The 18,249-nt window shown below is 42.4% G+C and overlaps 5 protein-coding genes across 10 annotated transcripts; 3 read left to right on the top strand and 2 right to left on the bottom strand.

Annotated features, from left to right (window-relative positions):
• Window positions 1–102: 102 nt before the first annotated feature.
• LOC120451624 (RNA-binding protein 1) lies at window positions 103–1,901 on the bottom strand. The gene is given in 4 exon segments (XM_039635477.2): window positions 103–814; window positions 817–824; window positions 1,304–1,669; window positions 1,746–1,901. Coding segments are annotated over 3 exon segments (432 nt in total). The 5' UTR covers window positions 1,621–1,669; window positions 1,746–1,901; the 3' UTR covers window positions 103–707.
• Window positions 1,902–2,078: 177 nt separating this feature from the next.
• On the top strand, window positions 2,079–3,678 carry LOC120451619 (39S ribosomal protein L37, mitochondrial). Its single transcript, XM_039635469.1, has 4 exons — window positions 2,079–2,402; window positions 2,459–2,806; window positions 2,871–3,151; window positions 3,207–3,678. The coding sequence occupies exons 1-4, from the start codon at window positions 2,227–2,229 to the stop codon at window positions 3,629–3,631; spliced, it is 1,230 nt and encodes a 409-aa protein (XP_039491403.1). The 5' UTR covers window positions 2,079–2,226; the 3' UTR covers window positions 3,632–3,678.
• Window positions 3,679–3,710: 32 nt separating this feature from the next.
• On the top strand, window positions 3,711–5,445 carry LOC120451621. The gene is made up of 4 exons (XM_039635472.2): window positions 3,711–4,113; window positions 4,200–4,355; window positions 4,408–4,574; window positions 4,632–5,445. Exons 1-4 carry the CDS (start codon window positions 3,980–3,982, stop codon window positions 5,303–5,305), a joined length of 1,131 nt encoding a protein of 376 aa, XP_039491406.1. The 5' UTR covers window positions 3,711–3,979; the 3' UTR covers window positions 5,306–5,445.
• A 10-nt stretch (window positions 5,446–5,455) lies between these two features.
• Window positions 5,456–11,166, bottom strand: LOC120451623. Of its 2 annotated transcripts, none has more exons than XM_039635474.2 (6): window positions 9,470–11,166; window positions 6,479–6,701; window positions 6,292–6,427; window positions 6,063–6,216; window positions 5,818–6,004; window positions 5,456–5,733 (listed from the first exon to the last, which is right to left on the bottom strand). In XM_039635474.2, exons 2-6 carry the CDS (start codon window positions 6,571–6,573, stop codon window positions 5,520–5,522), a joined length of 786 nt encoding a protein of 261 aa, XP_039491408.1. In that variant the 5' UTR covers window positions 6,574–6,701; window positions 9,470–11,166; the 3' UTR covers window positions 5,456–5,519. The 2 variants fall into 2 exon arrangements, with proteins under 2 accessions (XP_039491408.1, XP_039491409.1); XM_039635475.2 differs by having other exon boundaries at window positions 9,475–11,166.
• On the top strand, window positions 8,899–18,238 carry LOC120451618 (protein anoxia up-regulated). Of its 5 annotated transcripts, XM_039635466.2 has the most exons (8): window positions 8,900–9,108; window positions 13,095–13,121; window positions 13,651–14,127; window positions 14,262–14,374; window positions 14,783–14,913; window positions 15,053–15,220; window positions 15,822–15,868; window positions 15,932–16,768. In XM_039635466.2, exons 1-7 carry the CDS (start codon window positions 9,034–9,036, stop codon window positions 15,845–15,847), a joined length of 1,017 nt encoding a protein of 338 aa, XP_039491400.1. In that variant the 5' UTR covers window positions 8,900–9,033; the 3' UTR covers window positions 15,848–15,868; window positions 15,932–16,768. The 5 variants fall into 5 exon arrangements, with proteins under 5 accessions (XP_039491398.1, XP_039491401.1, XP_039491400.1 ...); XM_039635464.2 differs by lacking the exons at window positions 15,053–15,220; window positions 15,822–15,868; window positions 15,932–16,768 and adding exons at window positions 16,938–17,139; window positions 17,203–18,238 and having other exon boundaries at window positions 8,899–9,108; XM_039635465.2 differs by lacking the exon at window positions 15,932–16,768 and having other exon boundaries at window positions 15,822–15,914.
• The last annotated feature ends 11 nt before the right edge of the window (window positions 18,239–18,249 follow it).

Below are 18,249 nucleotides of genomic sequence, written 5' to 3'. Positions count from 1 at the left end.
AGTCCGAGCGACTTCGGCGCTCGCGCGAAAAGCTGCGGCTGCGGGGCGATCGGGAGCGACGTGGTGATCGGGACCTGAAATAAACGCATTGGTAAAGAAAAAAAGGTTACTTTAAAGTTCGAATACATGAAATAAAATCAGCTTAGAATGGTGAGAAGTGTATGTACATACGCGCCTTACAAAGTGCTGAAAATTAGGTGTGTTAAATACTGCGGAATCATTATTTAAACAAATTACCAAGGGAAACACAAATGAAAGCTGTGCAAACTGTTTTGTTTCTATGAGTTAAGCTGGGGACCAATTAAGTTTAGAGTTTTATTGCTGCTGCTGCTCTTGCTTTTTGAACCAACCGCTAACCTACATTTAAGGCTTAAAGCATTCTACATTGGTGTCGGATAAATTTGCAATGAAAAAATGGTCGGACAAATCTATAATAGCTGTAATCGTCAGCGTTAAACGCGTTTAAGGCCAGTTTTCTCGACATCAAGAGTCAAGTACTTGAGAAAGCGGACCTTCGTATTTATCAGCGAACCCTCGTATTATAGGCAACTAAATTAAAGAAATAATTGTAAGCAATTATTTGAAGGATACGCAGGATAACTTCATAAGTAGAACTCTTTGGGCGACTGCATTGCTTCTTCTAGGATGAAATCATTTGGGTTGCTAATCAAAACTTCTGTGAGGCTGTGACGCTGAACATGGTTAATTTAGAGTTGCAAGTTGAAGGTTGCTGGCTGTGGCTGTGAAGATGGTTGCTGTTGTAGATTGTTGATGTTGTAGAAGGAAGAAGTAGCAGTGGAAGTAGTTCTAGCCGAGGAGTTATCCTGAAAAAGTGTCGATAACTCGCATTTAACAACCACTAAATGATTGGATCGTAGATAATATATGTATACAGTTTGTAGGTTTCGTCTGAATAACGTACTAAGTCAATTTTAAATTATAAATGCTATGTAAAGCGATGTCATGTCAATTGGACCTGAATAAAACAGCCTGCGAAGAAGTACCAATAAAACAGACATTTTTCACAGGCTGTTCTATCACGTGCAGAAAAAGGCGGGAAAATGTACATGTTTGCTATTAGCAATTAATGTTTTTGCGATGATTCCAATGAAATTTCGATAACAAATTGTATACGTTTTGATAAGAATTGATTAGTTTGGACGGTTGGAGACTAGCTCGCCATTATATGCTTAGTATTCCGAAGAGAGAACCCAATTTTCGGAGTCAAGTGATCCATGATTCCATTGGGGAGACACATTGGGTCAAGTACCATCAGAAGTACAGTCTTTCGTCGTAGAATTACCTGTAGCGACCGGAACCAGAGCGTCCACTACTGCCACCTTCTCCGCGCCGGCGATCTCGGGAGCGACCCGAAGACATCTCCACGCGAATCCTAGTGCCGCAGCAGCGTGTTCCGTCCAGGGCGCGCGTTGCGTCCTCTGCGTCTCGGCGATCCTCAAACTCCACGAAGGCGAAACCAGGCGGATTGCGGGCGACCCACACGTTCCGCAGGGGTCCATATTTGGCAAAAGCGCCTTCGATCTCGTGCTTAGAGGCCGAGGAGCCCAGGTTGCCTACATACACCTTGCAGGCCAAGTCCCACTCCCTGTATCGCGGCATTTTTGTCGGGTCGTGCGGTATCGTATGTATTGCGGGAGAAAGTGAGCGACTAGAACACGAATATCTAGGTTACTAACATTCGCCGTGCACGCAGATATATTTTTTAAACATTTTAAAATACTTACCTTCTAAAATCTCACCCAATTTTGTTAAAATTTTAACAAAGCTCCTCGCCTTTCCTTTATTTGTTACAATTACCCAAAAATGTGACCAGACGCGAAATTGGTGGTGGCACCGAGAGCCGATGCATCGCTATCGCCAGTTGTAGAAATGTGATATTTTGTTTTTTTCAAAATATTACTAGTGTTAATGGTTAACACTATTGCGCAACAAACTACAGTTATGTTTTATTGTCACTCTAGCTTTTTATAAATTCAAAGTCATATGGTCTTAAAAAACAAATTAAATGCAATTAAAAAAATAAGGTCACGGTTTCACGATTTGCAGTTTGAACCGTGACTTAAGAGTTCACATCGCTATAAGAAATTTTATATTTTCCGGCAAGGGGGCAGGGATATTCTTTCTCCATCTGGCAACACTGAGTTTCATAACCAGTCCGCCGGGCTCCATTTCATTAAACGAAAACATAAGCAAATCCTCACTGAAATGAGGCTGACAAACACCCTCTGTGCCCAGCACATCGGCTGGCATTTCAAGAAGCACTGGCTGGTCCAGGGTAAGCGAGTGCCCAAGGAAACTGGCGCCGTCGCGGAGCTTCTAAAACTCGGTGTTCAGGTGAAGAATCCCGAGGATCTGTTGAACACCAAAGTGGAAAGAAAACTGTGAGTATCAATGGGAAACAAGTATTCATTGTAATTGGTAACATATTTGACTGCAGGGTGGACATTGTTGGCACACGCGAGAACGCGGTTTCCGAAGATAGCGGTCACCCCGACTGGCACCCCACAGTTTGCCACTCCTACTCCGACCACAGTGTGCTAATTGGTGGATTGCCACAGGCTCAGGTGCTGACCAACTCCATCGAGATCCAAAGCTTTCCCAAGCAGATCGAGGATGCCATTGCCAGCCAGCAGTTGCCAAATACCGTCGACAAGAGCGTCCGGCATGCGATTCTGGCCTCCCACGTGCTTGATGCAGAGCAAGTCAAGCTGCCCAAGGTGAGGTTGCCGGAGCGACCGGCTTTTAACCTGCCCCGCTCCTACGGAATATCACACGAAAGGGTCAAGTAAGCTCATAACTTTATACTGCATAGTTATAGCAGAAGTAAATATGTTCGTATATCTTTTTAGTCGCCTGTTGGTAAATAAACTCCTGCATGAAAGTGAAAAGCTGGCCGGACGCTCAGTCTCTGTACGAAGAAAGCTGATAGACAACGCTTCTTTTAAGAGTTCTCTAAATAAAGATGGGGATCTGCTAGGATTCTCTATCAATGCTGAGAAAGTGGTATTTGCCAATCGAGCCATCGAAGCTGTTAAGGGAAAATTTGAAGGAGACTTGCCTGATCTTTACCCCATGAAGAGTACGATATCGATTCCGAAATACCACATTTACCAAACTGAGAACTTATATCGTAAGTTATTCAATAAGTACTACCCGATGCTGGACTAATAAGGCTATTCCATTAGCTTTGCGTACGGACATCAGCTGCTCCCACCCGCACACCATATTTACGGTGTTTAACAAAAACCTAGTTAAAAATTCCCACGGATCGGAGGTCACAACTGCTCAGATGCAGGCAAGGACACTGGTCAAAGCTTTCGTTGTGGCTGCCGCTCGAGCAAAGCAACTACATGGGGATTCCGTAGAAGGAGCACTTCCCAAACCAATTGTTGTGCAGAGCGTCCAGACTGACGGAAGGACGTTCCACTTCGGAGTGCTGCAGCTGAATACCCTCGATCTTGGCGCCAATAGCACTACCAAGAACTATTGGTTCCATAAGCAGAACTACGATCTATTTTCTGAGTGCACTTACGAAGGTGGACGAACGCATTTGGACAATTACAATGGCGACGTCTTCCGCATATTTAACGCTTTCTATAACAATTCCTAAAATAGAAACCCCACTGAATAATAAAATATGTTTTTGTTATGTCTGTATATGGCTAATGAAATTATTTTATTTACAACAACAAAACTAGAAACAGCGTTATAGCTAGAGTGTCAACACTGGGTGATTTAAGCAGGTGTAAATGTCTGAGTTATTTGGCGCCTTGTTATTTCCCTTCATCCACAGGTCGATATCCCAGTTCCCATACCCAACTGCTTCAGTCGACTCCATAGCAACCAGGATGCACTGAATTGTTTGTGCATCGATGTATTGACTGCTAATAGAGACGTCAAGCAAAGTTTTCTACACCCACACACATTTAAAGTTTAAAAAGGCAAAAAACTCGCTACCATGAGTAGGCTAAAGCAGAGTATCAGCTCCAACAACAGTGGCACATCATCGGAAACCAGCGAGACGCAAAGCGTGGATGACCAACAAGGCACTCCGCATTCAACCATTCGTTCGAGTAGCGCCTCATTGAGTAGGTGGGTAATACTGTAGCCCATTGTTTATAATACATTACACATTATTTACACAATATCTTTATAATACCTTAATACCTTCTCTTTAGAGCCAAAAACAGTTGGAGACGCATGAAGGAGCTGGCTGCGGAGAAGGAAAAGGAAAATGAGGCCAAGCGACCTCCTTGGCGGGCAGTTAGCGTTTCCACGCTCACCAAGCCCGATAAGAGCGCCTTGCTTCGGGCCAAGTTACTGGATGCTTCGAGGTTATTAGTTAAATTATAGAATTGAAATTGTATTAAGTGCCTTTCCATACAGACGACTAAGAGCTGGCAAGGCGAATGTGGCCTTGCAGACGGACTTTGTGCCGACGAAGCTCATGAAGGAAGTTAGTTTCGGGGTACAGAAGGATCTTATTCTGCTCAAGGACGTAGGCATTCTCACCGATGGACAGTACTCCAAAAAGAAAGATGGCTATGAGAAGTGTAAGTTTAGATAAGTTAGATATGCTGTTTGGTTGATTATAACCCAGATACTTGCAGATGTACTTACCTATTCGATGTCCCAAATGACCGACAGAGTACCTACCGTTTCGCGCCAAACTCAGACGCTACTGCCGAAGGCCTACAACAAGGATCTGGTCAACTCCTACCTACCCAAGTCAGATGACGATGACGATGACAGTGATGGTATCTCCGATGTGGAGAAGCGACTTGGCGATCAGATAGCCAAGATACGGAGGCTCAACTTCGATGAACTGAATCAGTCGAGGGGAAGTGGGAGTAACACTATCTTGGCTCCTACTTTGGCATCCTGGCATTTCGATGACGATGCCGTGGAAATGGAATCAGAGCGACATTTTATACCCTACACCATCGAGTCGTTTAAGCCTTGGCGTAGCTTTGTTCCCTTTCCCTTTCGATTGAGGGGTAATGCCTTGATTGGCACCCAGAAAATAGATTGGTACGCCCTGCTGCAGTCCATCGATGACCTGATCACGGAGTCCAACCACTTGGTAGACAAGCTGGAACACATCATGATTGAGAATCAAGCGCATCGCAGGTCGGTCTCTGGAAAACTGGGTAAAATACCCAACTTTGAACCGACCAAGTTTATAGCCCCTTCGGAGCAATGGTTGCCGCTCATTGAACAGCAGGAAAAGCAATTGCAAATTATTTTAAGCGGCAATGCGGCTAAGGATGAGACGCCAGAATAGAGATATTCAAATAGCACAAATGCTTAAAAATTAATCGTTAAACATTCTATCTAATGAAATTATATGGTAAATGGCCTGAGGCCTTGATAATTGTTTTAGCCTATAACAGCACAAAAGCTAGTTGAATAAAGATAACACAATGGAGTTTATTAATATGTTGAGAAAATATGCGTATGGAAAACAATCTTTTTGACATTTAAGGGAACAACATTAACTAAACCTTCTTTTCTCGGGAAATTCCAGATGATTTTCCTTTTCCCTGAGGGGTTTTCTTTGGCATCAGCTTCATTAGAATATCCGTGGCTGATTTACTGTCCAGTGGACAATTGGAGTACACCTCTTCACAGGCTCGATCGTTGGCTCGTTTCCCATGCTCCAATGCCTCCTTTATAGCCGTTCCATCAAGGAGGTAGTCCACCAGGGCGTTTCTAGAAATAAGTATATCGAAGTGTATGTAAGTATGTATGTATGTATGTATATAAAGTGCCTTAAAGTTATAAGGTTGCACTTACTCCGAAAGCATATGAATAAATTCATCCATCTGGTCTGAGGATCCGGCTTTCATATTATATTCCGTAGAGCGAACATAACCACACACAGCACGTTGCATGCAACTCGTGGAGTCAATATTATTCTGGCCCAAAACATCGTCAATCTTATTAATCATGCTGCTGAGAGGTGTCAGGTCGCTGTCCTCGCCTGCAAATTACCGAAAATTAACTTTATCATACTACTTCCCTAAACGTGATCCACTTACTGCGGCCGTATCCGCCGTAACCACCATGGAAGGCGGATAGAATCTTGGGAATGAGTATGATGGCGCCAATGCCCACGAGAGTGCCCAAGACAACGCCGCCCAGGTCCAGTTTTATGGGATTGTAGGCGGATAGTCCAGTACCGCCAGGGTAACCCTGAATAATTACAGTTCAAAGATCAATGTTATTTTTATAGCCCATGAGTTGGGGGTTCTGATGTTGTTCACGCACATTTAGGGATCCGTAGCCAGTGGTATAGCCTAGGCGCTCCAGTCTATCCTTTGTGGAAGCTGTCTGCGGTTCACTGGGCTGGGTCTTATTCTCGTTATAGTACGTCCTATCCCGCTGCGCCTTATCCGCATAGAACCTGAAGCAACTCCAAATAAGTATCGTCTATGGGTTTCTATAAGTCACTTACTTATGGCTATCTTCGTATTTGGGGATCGCACTTGCGTAGGTCAGCACCACCAGCACTCCCAGCAGCTGCAGTATGACAATGTAATTTATGTTCATTGTGCTCTTTCGCGAAGATATCCTTTGAGGTTTTGGGTAAAGTAGTATTAGTCCTTTGGCGGTTTTACGTGGCTCCAACGCGTCGATCGCTCTGCTCCAAACTAATATTTCCAGCGGCAGCAACTCCACTATATATAGGAGTTGCCCAAAAATGCGAGCAATTTGTTCAAATTACAAAATGTCAAGCAACGTGCGGATTTGAATGCCGTTTATGCGAGTATTTGGGAAAAAGTGAGGAAAGAAACGCATTCTAGCAGAACGAATGAACAGGTGTTTGTAACCATATAGGCACTTATGTCCCCACACACGCACAGTAAACCCTCCAAAGAAAGACCATTCATCGTACTTATGTCGCTGTAATGCGCAATTTTCATTGCATACTCAATTATTTAACAAAATTATCGCAGACAAAAAAAAAAATGCGAAGACGCCAACAAACAACCACACGCTGGCTGGGCGGATAAATTGAGCAGCCATGCATCTGAAACCAAAAGTCGCATATCTATGTACTCCAATGGATCGAAATCGCGACTGGGGACCGAAGACACATGGAAGTGTTTGCACCTGCGCCACTTGCATCATTATGAGGGGCACCCGACCAAGAGATTTCTGGTATTAAGTCACTGACTTCTTGCCGCTCGTCTTTCGTCTATATTCAAACGGGCCTGAATATATGGGCTTTTACATTTATATTTATAAAACGTCCGTAGCAACTAATAGTGTTTTGCTGTATAAATTTTGTAAATTAGCGTTTTATCAAACATTAAATCAACATTTTAAAAATTCATATTATTTATTCACTGACTTTTCGACGCTCTTTTGTATATGGTACTTTACATTGATATTTTGTAAATACATATTTTTGAAAATAATCTCTTAAAGATCTTACAGATCAGAAGATTCGACATCAGGGTCACCAGACAATGACCTCCATGTTTCATCTCACATTAAAATAATGAATGAATTATGTCAGATTTGAATACTTTTACGGACGATTAGTAAACCTTTCCGTGTTGCATACATAAAGTAATATCTCTTAACATTATTATGAAGATCAGCATGTTGCACAAATGTTGTGCCGACTTATCATTTTAATCAAAGAAGAGTTGTTGAAGAATTTGCTATATTTTCTGCTAATTTTTCAATGTCTATTTACACCCCATTAATACAAAGAAAACATTAAATTCCAAGTCAGTGCTCAATGACATTTTTGTTCGCCGATTAGGCTGACTTTGGCAGCCTTGAAATTACGAGTCATTCATTGCCTCTCGTTAAGGTTAATGTCATAAAGAATTTGCTTTTTTGAATTTCTGCCATGGTTTTGTTTATATACAAGCAAACACCTACACACCCGATTTAATATGTGGGTATAGGATGATGTGCAGTTTATTTATATGTTCACAAATACATGTTTCCGATCTTATTGTAAGATGGTATGAGTAATCTGGCCTCAAACTGTTGGAAAACAACATTTATTTTTATCTTATTTTCATTTTTGTATTTTTTTAATAATTTATATCCAGATATTTGTGTGGAAAGCTCTGTGTCCGGTCCACAGGTGATACCCACTGACCATAAATTGCTCTCAGGATTTCAATTTCACGCCTTATTTGCTTAAAAAAATGCCAATACTTTGCAGCTCATTCTATCAATTTTAGGTAATTAATCACTGAAGAATGATGATGATTTGAATGCTGATATGTTGAATGATGATTACTTAAACGCAAATATCTTGAATGAGGCAAAACAATTTAGATCTAGAACTTTATTCTTTCGTACATGTAATAATATTGCTAAAAGCCAATTAAATGTAGAAATCGTGTAATTGCCATGTTCAATAATTGCTCATTATATTGAAAATATTGTACCAGATTTATAAATAAATAAACTGCAAATCGTTTTGATGCTTATCGACCCAAATTTAGCCAATGCCAAAAGGGCCACTTTCTCGCATCATCAGATGCCATCATTAATTATCGCCATATCCCACGCTAAATCTGCATTCTAAACTAATCTAAAACGTTCTGGAAGAAATCCGTGACGTTTGTTTTCGAAGAAAAAAGGGCTCTACAAGTATATCCTGGGAGCACTAGACGCTGTACATTGGTATATAGGCTTTTCCGAACGCAACTGTATGAAAAGTGCTGGCTTTATGTAAACAGAATTCGCTCGCTCTTTTGCGAGGAGAGATGTCAATGTTTCTTAATTCCAAAAATAAGTTTATTTGGGAGATGGACAGAGAAAGAGGTATGGGTCGAGCGTGCGAGAGAGCGGGAACGAAGGCTGTGAAAATTTTGAAAATCAAAAAATTATAAGCAAGTGCTCCGTGCGATTCTCAGGCAGATCAACTCGAACGGGCGTCAAGTGAACAACACGCAACGACGATATATCCGAACCAAAATCCAACGAACAATTCTATCTGAGAACTCTCTGAAAGCATCCAAATCTAAAAATCGCAACATGGTTTACGAAAGTGGATTTACGACCCGCAGAACCTACTCCTCGAGGCCAGTGACTACTTCCTACGCAGTTACGGTAAGCCCTTCGAAATAGAACTTTTTACTTGACATACGGTAGTGTGGTTTTCCTCGATTTAAATCTGTGAAATATATCTGTGCGTACAGTTGCCAAACTGAAAACCCAAGCAGTTGAACAAGTAACCAAGCTGTGAATGCGAAACGCTGCGGATAAATTTGACAAATTTGAAAGCAGTTATCAGTTATCAGTTAGCTAATGGCTAATCGAATCTGAAGTCACAAGAATTCAGTTTTAAGCGCTTGTGTCCCACTTGCTGTACTCAATGGTTTCATTCTGACAAGCGAGCAGATAACTTGAGAAATTGAAACACGTTTGAATGTAAAGTGTCTACCAATTATGAATATCGTATCGAACTTACAGTACCTAACTAGCTGGTGTTTCACCACAGAATGTCCTTGTGCTCAAAGATATTATGATTTGTGATCACCTAGACGTTCTGCATATGATGTATATAGCATTTTCAGGTTCAGTGTAAACATTTGTGTAGTAAATCATACATAAACCTAGTTCTAACAATTTAATAACTGAATACTATACGTGAACTATGTGCATACACAGTCTAACCACAATTAAACCAGACCGAAATAATAAATATGTGACAACATTTTCTGACAAAATGATGCGAGTGTGAAAAGATTGCAATTTTTGCGAGATCGTGGGAATTGAATCTTCAGCAAATTTATTGCTGCGCGATGATCTTCATATCTCTTTCGGATATACGTGTTTACTCATCTCCCAAATATAACACGCGAATACATTTTAAGAATTCAGCGGAGGCAGAACATTTTCTTCTCTATCTATTTTATTATTATTTACAAAATGCCGAGGTCCGTCTGGTCCGCTGGTCTGTTGGTCTGGTGCCCAAAAAATGTTTAGAATATATATACGGCCGAGTGGAATTCCAAACACATGCGAATTCTCGATGAAACTCGGAGGAAACGGAGCCAGCTCTCTCGATAATTTGCTTTTGTACGGGCCGTGGTTTCTGCTTTTTGTATGTGTAATACTATATGCGCGCGCATTTCGCTCTTTGCTGGTCCTAAAAATATCTTTCCGATTTCCATAATATATTCAAATAAACCGATGGCAAACCATGGCAAGAAGCTACAACAAAATAACGCAAAATATTCGAAAATTAGAAGATAAATGCTTAAAAGAAACAACAAAATGCCCATTTTTCCGACAGTCTATTGTGATGATAATCCAAAGCAAGGATATATATGTACATCGAATCCCCAAGAGATCGATCTTGTCTGGACACTTTCTGTGTTCCATGCATATACATTTGGACAAGCACTCGCTGTTTATGATTTATGATGATAGTGATAATCCGATGATTTGATGAATGAAAACGGCTATCTACGTTGATGCCGATGATGTGTATCTCTTAGATACGTTTTATTGAGATTTGATTATTGGTATTTAGGGTTAGAGTGCAGGACAACTTGCTTAATTGATAATTAACTTAGCTAAGTTGCTGTAAATATATATACGTTTGCTGTTTGTGTTCCATCTTAATGCTCCCATTGCACATTACTCACAACCACACTACGTCGTATCAATATGCATATGTACATATGTGTATTTAGACTAGGGTGGACCTTTTGGAAAAACGAAATTAAATTCTCATTGCTGAACTTCAATAGAAACCAGTTAAGTAGGCAAGCTTTTTGCATCCCAACTGTGCAAGCAAAGGCAACGTTGCGAATGCGTAATATCTGTTTAAGTCTTGTGCAAGCCAAAAGATGGAGGTCCACCCTAGGGTTCAGACACATGTGTAGCTATGCATCTTGCGTCATAATGTAAGGATGTTCGATGTTATTGGATACAGCTTGACCCACCCAGCACACCGATCTGAAACCAAACTCAACCACTGCCCCAACGATGCTGTATATAAATGACCCGCCCGCGCACTGTATATACATATGTACATATATCTTAGACCCAACGCACCGCCCAGTTGAGATACCCGTTCGCTGCACCACCTAACCACTGAGCCACAGCTTAATCCCCGGCTGACCCAGAAATTAAAAACAAACTTGTGGACTTTTGGGCATTGCAGAGAACGAAGAGAACACCAATTGACTGGGAGAAAGTTCCGTTCGTGCCGCGGCCGTCGCTCATCTCGGATCCGGTGACCGCCTTTGGAGTGCGGCGTCCCGATCTCGAGCGGCGCCAGCGGTCGATCCTCGACCCAATCAATCGGGCCTCCATCAAGCCCGACTACAAGCTGGCCTACGAGCCCATTGAGCCATACGTCTCCACACGGGACAAGAACCGGACGCGTATCCTGGGCATGGTGCGCCAGCACATCGACACCGTGGAGGCGGGCGGCAATACCGCCGGCCGCACCTTCCGCGACAGTCTGGACGCCCAGCTGCCGCGACTCCATCGCGCCGCCTCCGAATCCTTGCCAGTTCGCCGTGAGACCTACCGCAACGAGAGGTCCGGTGCGATGGTCACCAAGTACTCCTACTAGGGGAGCATCCCAACTCACCCAACACAACCGATAAAACCCGAACCCAATCGAAGCCTAGTCGAACGAATCTAGTCGTATCTAAGGACACATAACTAACTAAAACAGACAAAAAAAACTGAAAAAGCATTCAAAATAATGATAGGCCTACATTTAGTCTAGCCATAGCCCATTAAATCCTGTGTTAACCCACTAAACAGTGTACAAGTTTTTACTCTACACAGAGAAAAAGAACAGCTTTTAGCTATTTTATCCTGAATTCGTTCAGTACTGAACATTGAAATATTTCCAATTTAATGATATTCCATCCACAAGCCGCCAGCGGTTTTTTCTCTGTGTACCCATGTATCTAACGTTTCATCCATAGACTCATAGCATTTGTGTGCATAGATGGTTGCATTAAGCTCTTAGCTCTAAAGTAAAACAGTTCGAACATGTTTCAATTTCCCCGATTGAGTCGCCTTGCGTTCTTTGGCCATTTGCATACAGCAGTTCGTGGAGCAGCAGAAGCCAGTTTTATCCATTACCTTTAAATGATGCTTGTGCTGCAAATGCCAATGCCGAAACCAAACGAAAACCAAAACCAAAACCAAAACCAAACCAAACCTTATCTCTATATCACTATCAAATCGGAATTTATAGACTCCACGCTTAGACCTGTGCACGGACAGACCGGGCTCGCACCGCAGCCGGGCCGCCTCGGACTACTCGTACACCTCGAAGTCGTCCGTGGAGAAGAGCAGCTACGACTCGAGCAACCCGCACTCGTACCGCCCAGAGCGCTCCACGTACACGTCGACCGTGGAGAAGACGTCGCGCAGCGGTCCCGGCGGCTCGTACAACTACAGCACAGAGCGGACCAGCACCACTGGCGCCGGACCCGGCGGCTACAGCTATTCCTCGACCACCAGCGGCAACCTGCCCGGCGGCACCAAGTACCGCCACTTCTCCTACCACGTGTAGGATGCACTGATGCACTGCGTCAATGGATCGGCGTCGGCTGTCCACGGCTTTGAATGTTATGGTGCCCACTAATACGTCATTGTTCTGAATATATATATAAATATATACATTTTTTGCAAATAATCCACTTAACACGCTAACCTTGAGTGCCCCATATTTATATTCATATGTATGTATACGATGTTTTCGATGATGATGTATTTTCGTTTTGACTTGGACTAATCACCACTAATGACCAAATAGTTTCGCATATAGACTAGATTAACTGAACAAGATCAACAATTTCTGTGTGTATTTGCAACCCTCAAGAAGTCATGTTAAAACATATTTGTGATACAATAAAATAAACACGGTCTTATCTCAAATGAACGAAGTTATATTATATTTTTTTTTGAAATGAGCATACATAGAGGTCGATACGATATTCATACTGCAGACACAAAGTAGGATTAACAAATCTACGCCGTTTCTGTCAAGACATAAGAGGGTTAACTCAACTCTTTTGAACCTAAACTTGAATTGCCGTATTTTGTATTACTTTCAGTACCCCTCGGTCGAGAAAGTAACTCGTGTAAGTATTTGGTTTTCATCCTTATCGCCAACATCGCTTGTCATCCATCTTTCTATGGTTTACTATTCTTTTCTATTGACTATTATCACACTGTTCAATCACATCCATCACATCATCGTCACTGGAAAAGCAGACTCGGTTAGTAATAAGCCCTCACATCATAGTCTTATTTAGTTTATACCGCTAGAAAACCCATTTAATCAAAATATGGATGACTGAGTAAATCCCTTAATCCGAAGTCATTATAAAGTTCAATAATCGGAAAGTAGAGAGCATTTTCACGATGCATTATCCATTTCATAAATATTCATTTCTGGGATGTAAAATCTTAACTGATCTAAACATCCGTCATCGAGCAGCCAAAACTCCCTGAATCGAGAGATCACAAACATATGGTTTACGTTTCTGTTTCTAGTTATGTTCATTTTTATTTTCTCTGCCTTCTCATTCCGCTGATCAAATTAAAATCACCATACCTTGCATATTCGATGTTATCTTAATGTTGAATGTTGAATCCACTGCCAAATAGGTGTACAAGTCGAGTTACCCCATCTACTCGAGCTACTCGGTGCCCCGCCGCGTCTACGGCGCAACCCGGGTGGTGACCTCGCCCATCCGCGTGGTGACCTCACCCGCCCGCGTGGTCTCCCGCGTCATACACTCACCATCGCCTGTTCGCGTTGTCCGCACGACGACCCGAGTGATTTCATCGCCGGAGCGCACCACCTACTCCTACACCACGCCATCGACCTACTACAGCCCTACCTACACTTCGACCTACATCCCGACATCGTACACCACGTACACGCCGTCCTACTCCTACAGCCCGACCACGATCACCCGGGTGTATGCTCCCCGCAGTTCGCTGTCGCCGCTGAGGATCACCTCCTCGCCGGTGAGGGTCATCACCAGCCCGGTTCGCGCTGTGCCCTCCTATCTGAAGAGGCTGCCGCCTGGTTACGGTGCCCGCGCCCTGACCAATTACCTCAATACCGAACCCTTTGCCGTAAGTTGGTCCAGCATACTTAGCACGTTGCTCTCCTAGACACACAGAACCTGGAGTAGTGCTGTTCTGGGTCCTCGCTTCAAGACGATTTGTTTTCGATTTCGACCGACTTTAACTTTGCATCGACATTACAGACCTTCTCCGAGGAAACAAGCCGGATTCGCAACCGCGCGCAATCTCTGATTCGTGACTTGCACACTCCCGTGGTGCGCCGTGCACGTAGCTGCACTCCCTTCCCCGTCACTGGGTAAGTAGGGGTCATTAGCACCTAGTGGGCCTTTCAGCACATTCCATTACAATGAGGACATTGGAACCACATTAGGAACCACAAATAGATACAATAACACCTACATGGATCCAATTATATCTATATATATGTACATATGTACATGGCAGCAATTTGGCGCACATTCTTGAAACTAGAAGGCCCTTGGCATAGAAAATAACCGCATTCGTTCCACTCTTCATTTCTGTGCTGAGATTGCGCATACGCCATGTGCGCCTGCATAATTTCGGCGCAATAATATGACAGATACATTTGATTTGCTAAAAATAATAATTGGAGACCCTTAATTACATTCTGTAGACTGTGTTTGATAAATCATCTTTCTGCTATATATAATAATCGAGTATGCCTGTGTGTATATGTTTCTAGCTACACCTATGAGCCGGCTTCCCAACTGGCTCTGGATGCCTATGTGGCCCGTGTGACCAATCCTGTCCGTCATATCGCCAAGGAAGTTCACAATATTTCGCACTACCCGAGGCCAGCAGTGAAATATGTTGGTAAGTTGCGTTTCGAAATGCAAATGTAAGACAACTGCACAACTGCACTATGTATTCTGTTCACAACTGTGGTTAGATAACTTATATGTATAGCAAATGGTTATTAAATGGCATTCTTTAAACAATTAAATAACAAAAGGTAAAAGTCATCTTGCATCAGTAAGGATTTGCGGTGACAAGGCCTATAATGTTAGAAGTCCGTTGTACGATACGGACAAAGTTCGCACTGATATTAACCTCTTGTCCTGGTACCTTAGACACCCGACTTGGAAGAATGATAAGAAATCCCAAGCTCCTGTGAAGGAAGGTAAGTACTGTTCGTGTTCTTACATTGCGCTTGATTATGACACCTGTATATATGTATCACTCAAGCATAAATGTTATAGATGTTTGCGCCAAACGATTACTATTCATTAAGATGTGCATATTGAAGGACAAGGATATGCACTAGACTTTTCTTTACAAAATTTTAATTTCAATTCTCGTTACTATCCCGATTCAAAAAGAATAAATCTGCGAAAAATACTTCTCTCTTCACAATCACAAATCAATCAAAATATTAAATAATTAATCAACATTGCCTAAAAGACAATTGATTTTACCATGTTTATGAGCACCATCGGCTTCAAATCAAAACTATAGATTGGCTCTGATCAATACCAATTCGCATTACTTCGTACTCCCCTTGTCCAATAATTTTCTTTCAGTATATTCCTCCAATTATATTTATCATTAACGTACAACGATTGTTATTTCGAGATAAGAGGTTCTTTAATACGGTGCTTTAGAATATAAATTAAATAATTCATTTGTAACTAACTTACATATTTGGTTGCTGCATCCTGAATTGTTCAGTTCATTGTATTTCACTAACGTTATACGTTTTATGATTGATTGATTCTTTCCAGTTGAAGCTGTTGAAGTTGAGGCCTAAATGATAACATGCCTGATTTTTGTATGGACATACACTTCTCTTTCTTAAATAAACCAATCTAAAAGACTTTCTTTTGCGTGGTAGACAATTAGCCGATATCTACAAGATGAACAATTGATATCGACACACTCTGGCGCTTTCACTACTCAGACTAATATTTACACAAGTCAGATCAGAACAGCTTTAAAGATCGAAATAATTGAGAATTAAACATATTCAGCGCATCACTTGTGATACTAACATTTTTCATGTGACTCACCAAAATGTAGATACTTAACTCATTCTCTTTCAATTTGTTGTAACTTAAGTAAGAAGCTGACTTTAAAATTATATATTTTCATGATCACTGATTTTACGAACTATTAAATACTTCATGTGCATAATTTTTGGCATTTAAAATATGGACGTCAGCGCGAATTTTGTTAACCAATTTTATGTTCATGCATATGTAAACACATTTTAGGGATAGTTACTTACAAATATGTATCAATATATTAATTTGTAAATACTGATCTAAACGCAACTCTTTCCTTGTGGGCTCGAATTCAGTGGGGTTTTAATATGGATTAGAAAGTGGCTGCCGTTCTTTTTTTTATATATGATATTTTGTATATCAGGCAAGATATAATAAGATCTGCCCCAATTTTTGTAAATAAAGATGACTAATGGATTGATGCTGAATTATAAAATATCTCGGATATGACGCAAATATACACAGTACAACACTTCGAGATCCTAGCTTACTTCATATACTCTTTTTTGCATTTTGAGATGTATATATGTATGTATGCTTAACCCATTAACCACATTTTGGTTCAATTCTTCATACCCAGAACTTTTTAAAAACTCCCATTAATGCCACACAATACTCTAAAACATTGGCGTCTACTGTATCTGCAATTTTCCTTGCCTCGTCTATAAGAAAACCAACAATCGCCGATCCCAATAGTAAGTATTGTAAGTATAAGTATAATGTATTTGACATAGCCGAGTGAACAATAAAGTGAAGGATATTTAATGCAAAGGAAAAGTAAATTACAAATGCTTACGCACTTTGGTAAGGCTTCTTCTGACAAGCATTACATTTCAGATGCCGAGTTGGATCCTAACCGCCCATCTAGAAAATTTTCTGCCCCTAGGCCCCTGGAGGACCCCCTCGATGTGGAGGCCAAGGAGAAGCAGCGTCTGCGTCAAGAGCGTCTTCTAACCGTCAACGAGGAGGCTCTCGACGAAGTGGACTTGGAGAAGAAGCGTGCCCAGAAAGCTGATGAAGCCAAGCGTCGGGAAGAGAAGTGGGTGGTCCCTATACAAGTTAAAACGGACCTTTCTTATTAAAAAATTTTTTATTGTTTAAGGGCTCTGAAGGAGGAGAGGGAACGTCTGACAGCTGAGGCCGAGAAGCAGGCTGCTGCCAAGGCCAAAAAGGCTGCCGAGGAGGCCGCCAAAATTGCTGCCGAAGAAGCTGTCCAGGCCGAAGCTGCCGCACAAAAAGCTGCCGAAGAAGCTGCCCTAAAAGCCGCTGAAGAAGCTGCCCAGAAAGCTGCCGAAGAAGCGCGTCTAGCGGAGGAGGCTGCCGCCCAAAAGGCCGCCGAGGAAGCTGCCCAAAAAGCTGCCGAAGAAGCGCGTCTAGCGGAGGAGGCTGCCGCCCAAAAGGCCGCCGAGGAAGCTGCCCAAAAGGCTGCTGAGGAAGCCGCTCTAAAGGCCGCCGAAGAGGCTCGTCTGGCTGAAGAAGCTGCCCAAAAGGCCGCTGAAGAAGCCGCACTGAAGGCTGTAGAGGAGGCTCGTGCCGCCGAAGAAGCTGCCCAAAAGGCTGCCGAAGAGGCTCGTGTCGCTGAAGAGTCTCGTCTGGAGGAGGAGCAGCGTGTCCGTGAGCAGGAGCTGGAGCGCCTGGCGGAGATCGAGAAGGAGAGCGAGGGAGAACTTGCTCGCCAAGCCGCCGAGCTGGCCGAGATCGCCCGCCAGGAATCCGAGCTTGCCGCCCAGGAACTGCAGGCCATCCAGAAGAACGACAACGAGACCAGCGAGCCCGTGGTCGAGGAGCCCGTCACGCCCATTGAGGAACAGGAGCCGATCATCGAGCTCGGCTCTAATGTTACCCCCACTGGTGGCAACAGCTACGAGGAGGATGTTGATGAGGACGCCGAGGAGGAAGACGAGGAAGAGGAGGAGGAATAGATTCTACACAATCATCATGCTGTCAACCTAATTTAAAAATTAAAAAAAAAAAACAATAAAAATAAAAAAAAACATTTTAACGGGGCAATGGGGTGGATAATCAAATATTAGGTGTCACATAAATTCATAAATTCATCTTAAATCATCAAAATGTTGTGTTCTAAATTTAGAGTCATTATAAATTTGCTGAATAAATCAAAATTAAGATACCTTATATTAATCACAGC

Source organism: Drosophila santomea, chromosome 3R (genome assembly GCF_016746245.2).
Source record: "Drosophila santomea strain STO CAGO 1482 chromosome 3R, Prin_Dsan_1.1, whole genome shotgun sequence".
Taxonomy (NCBI): Eukaryota; Metazoa; Arthropoda; class Insecta; order Diptera; family Drosophilidae; genus Drosophila; species Drosophila santomea.
Note: the sequence above shows the minus strand (reverse complement) of the source record. Positions and strands in the feature narration are given on the sequence as shown.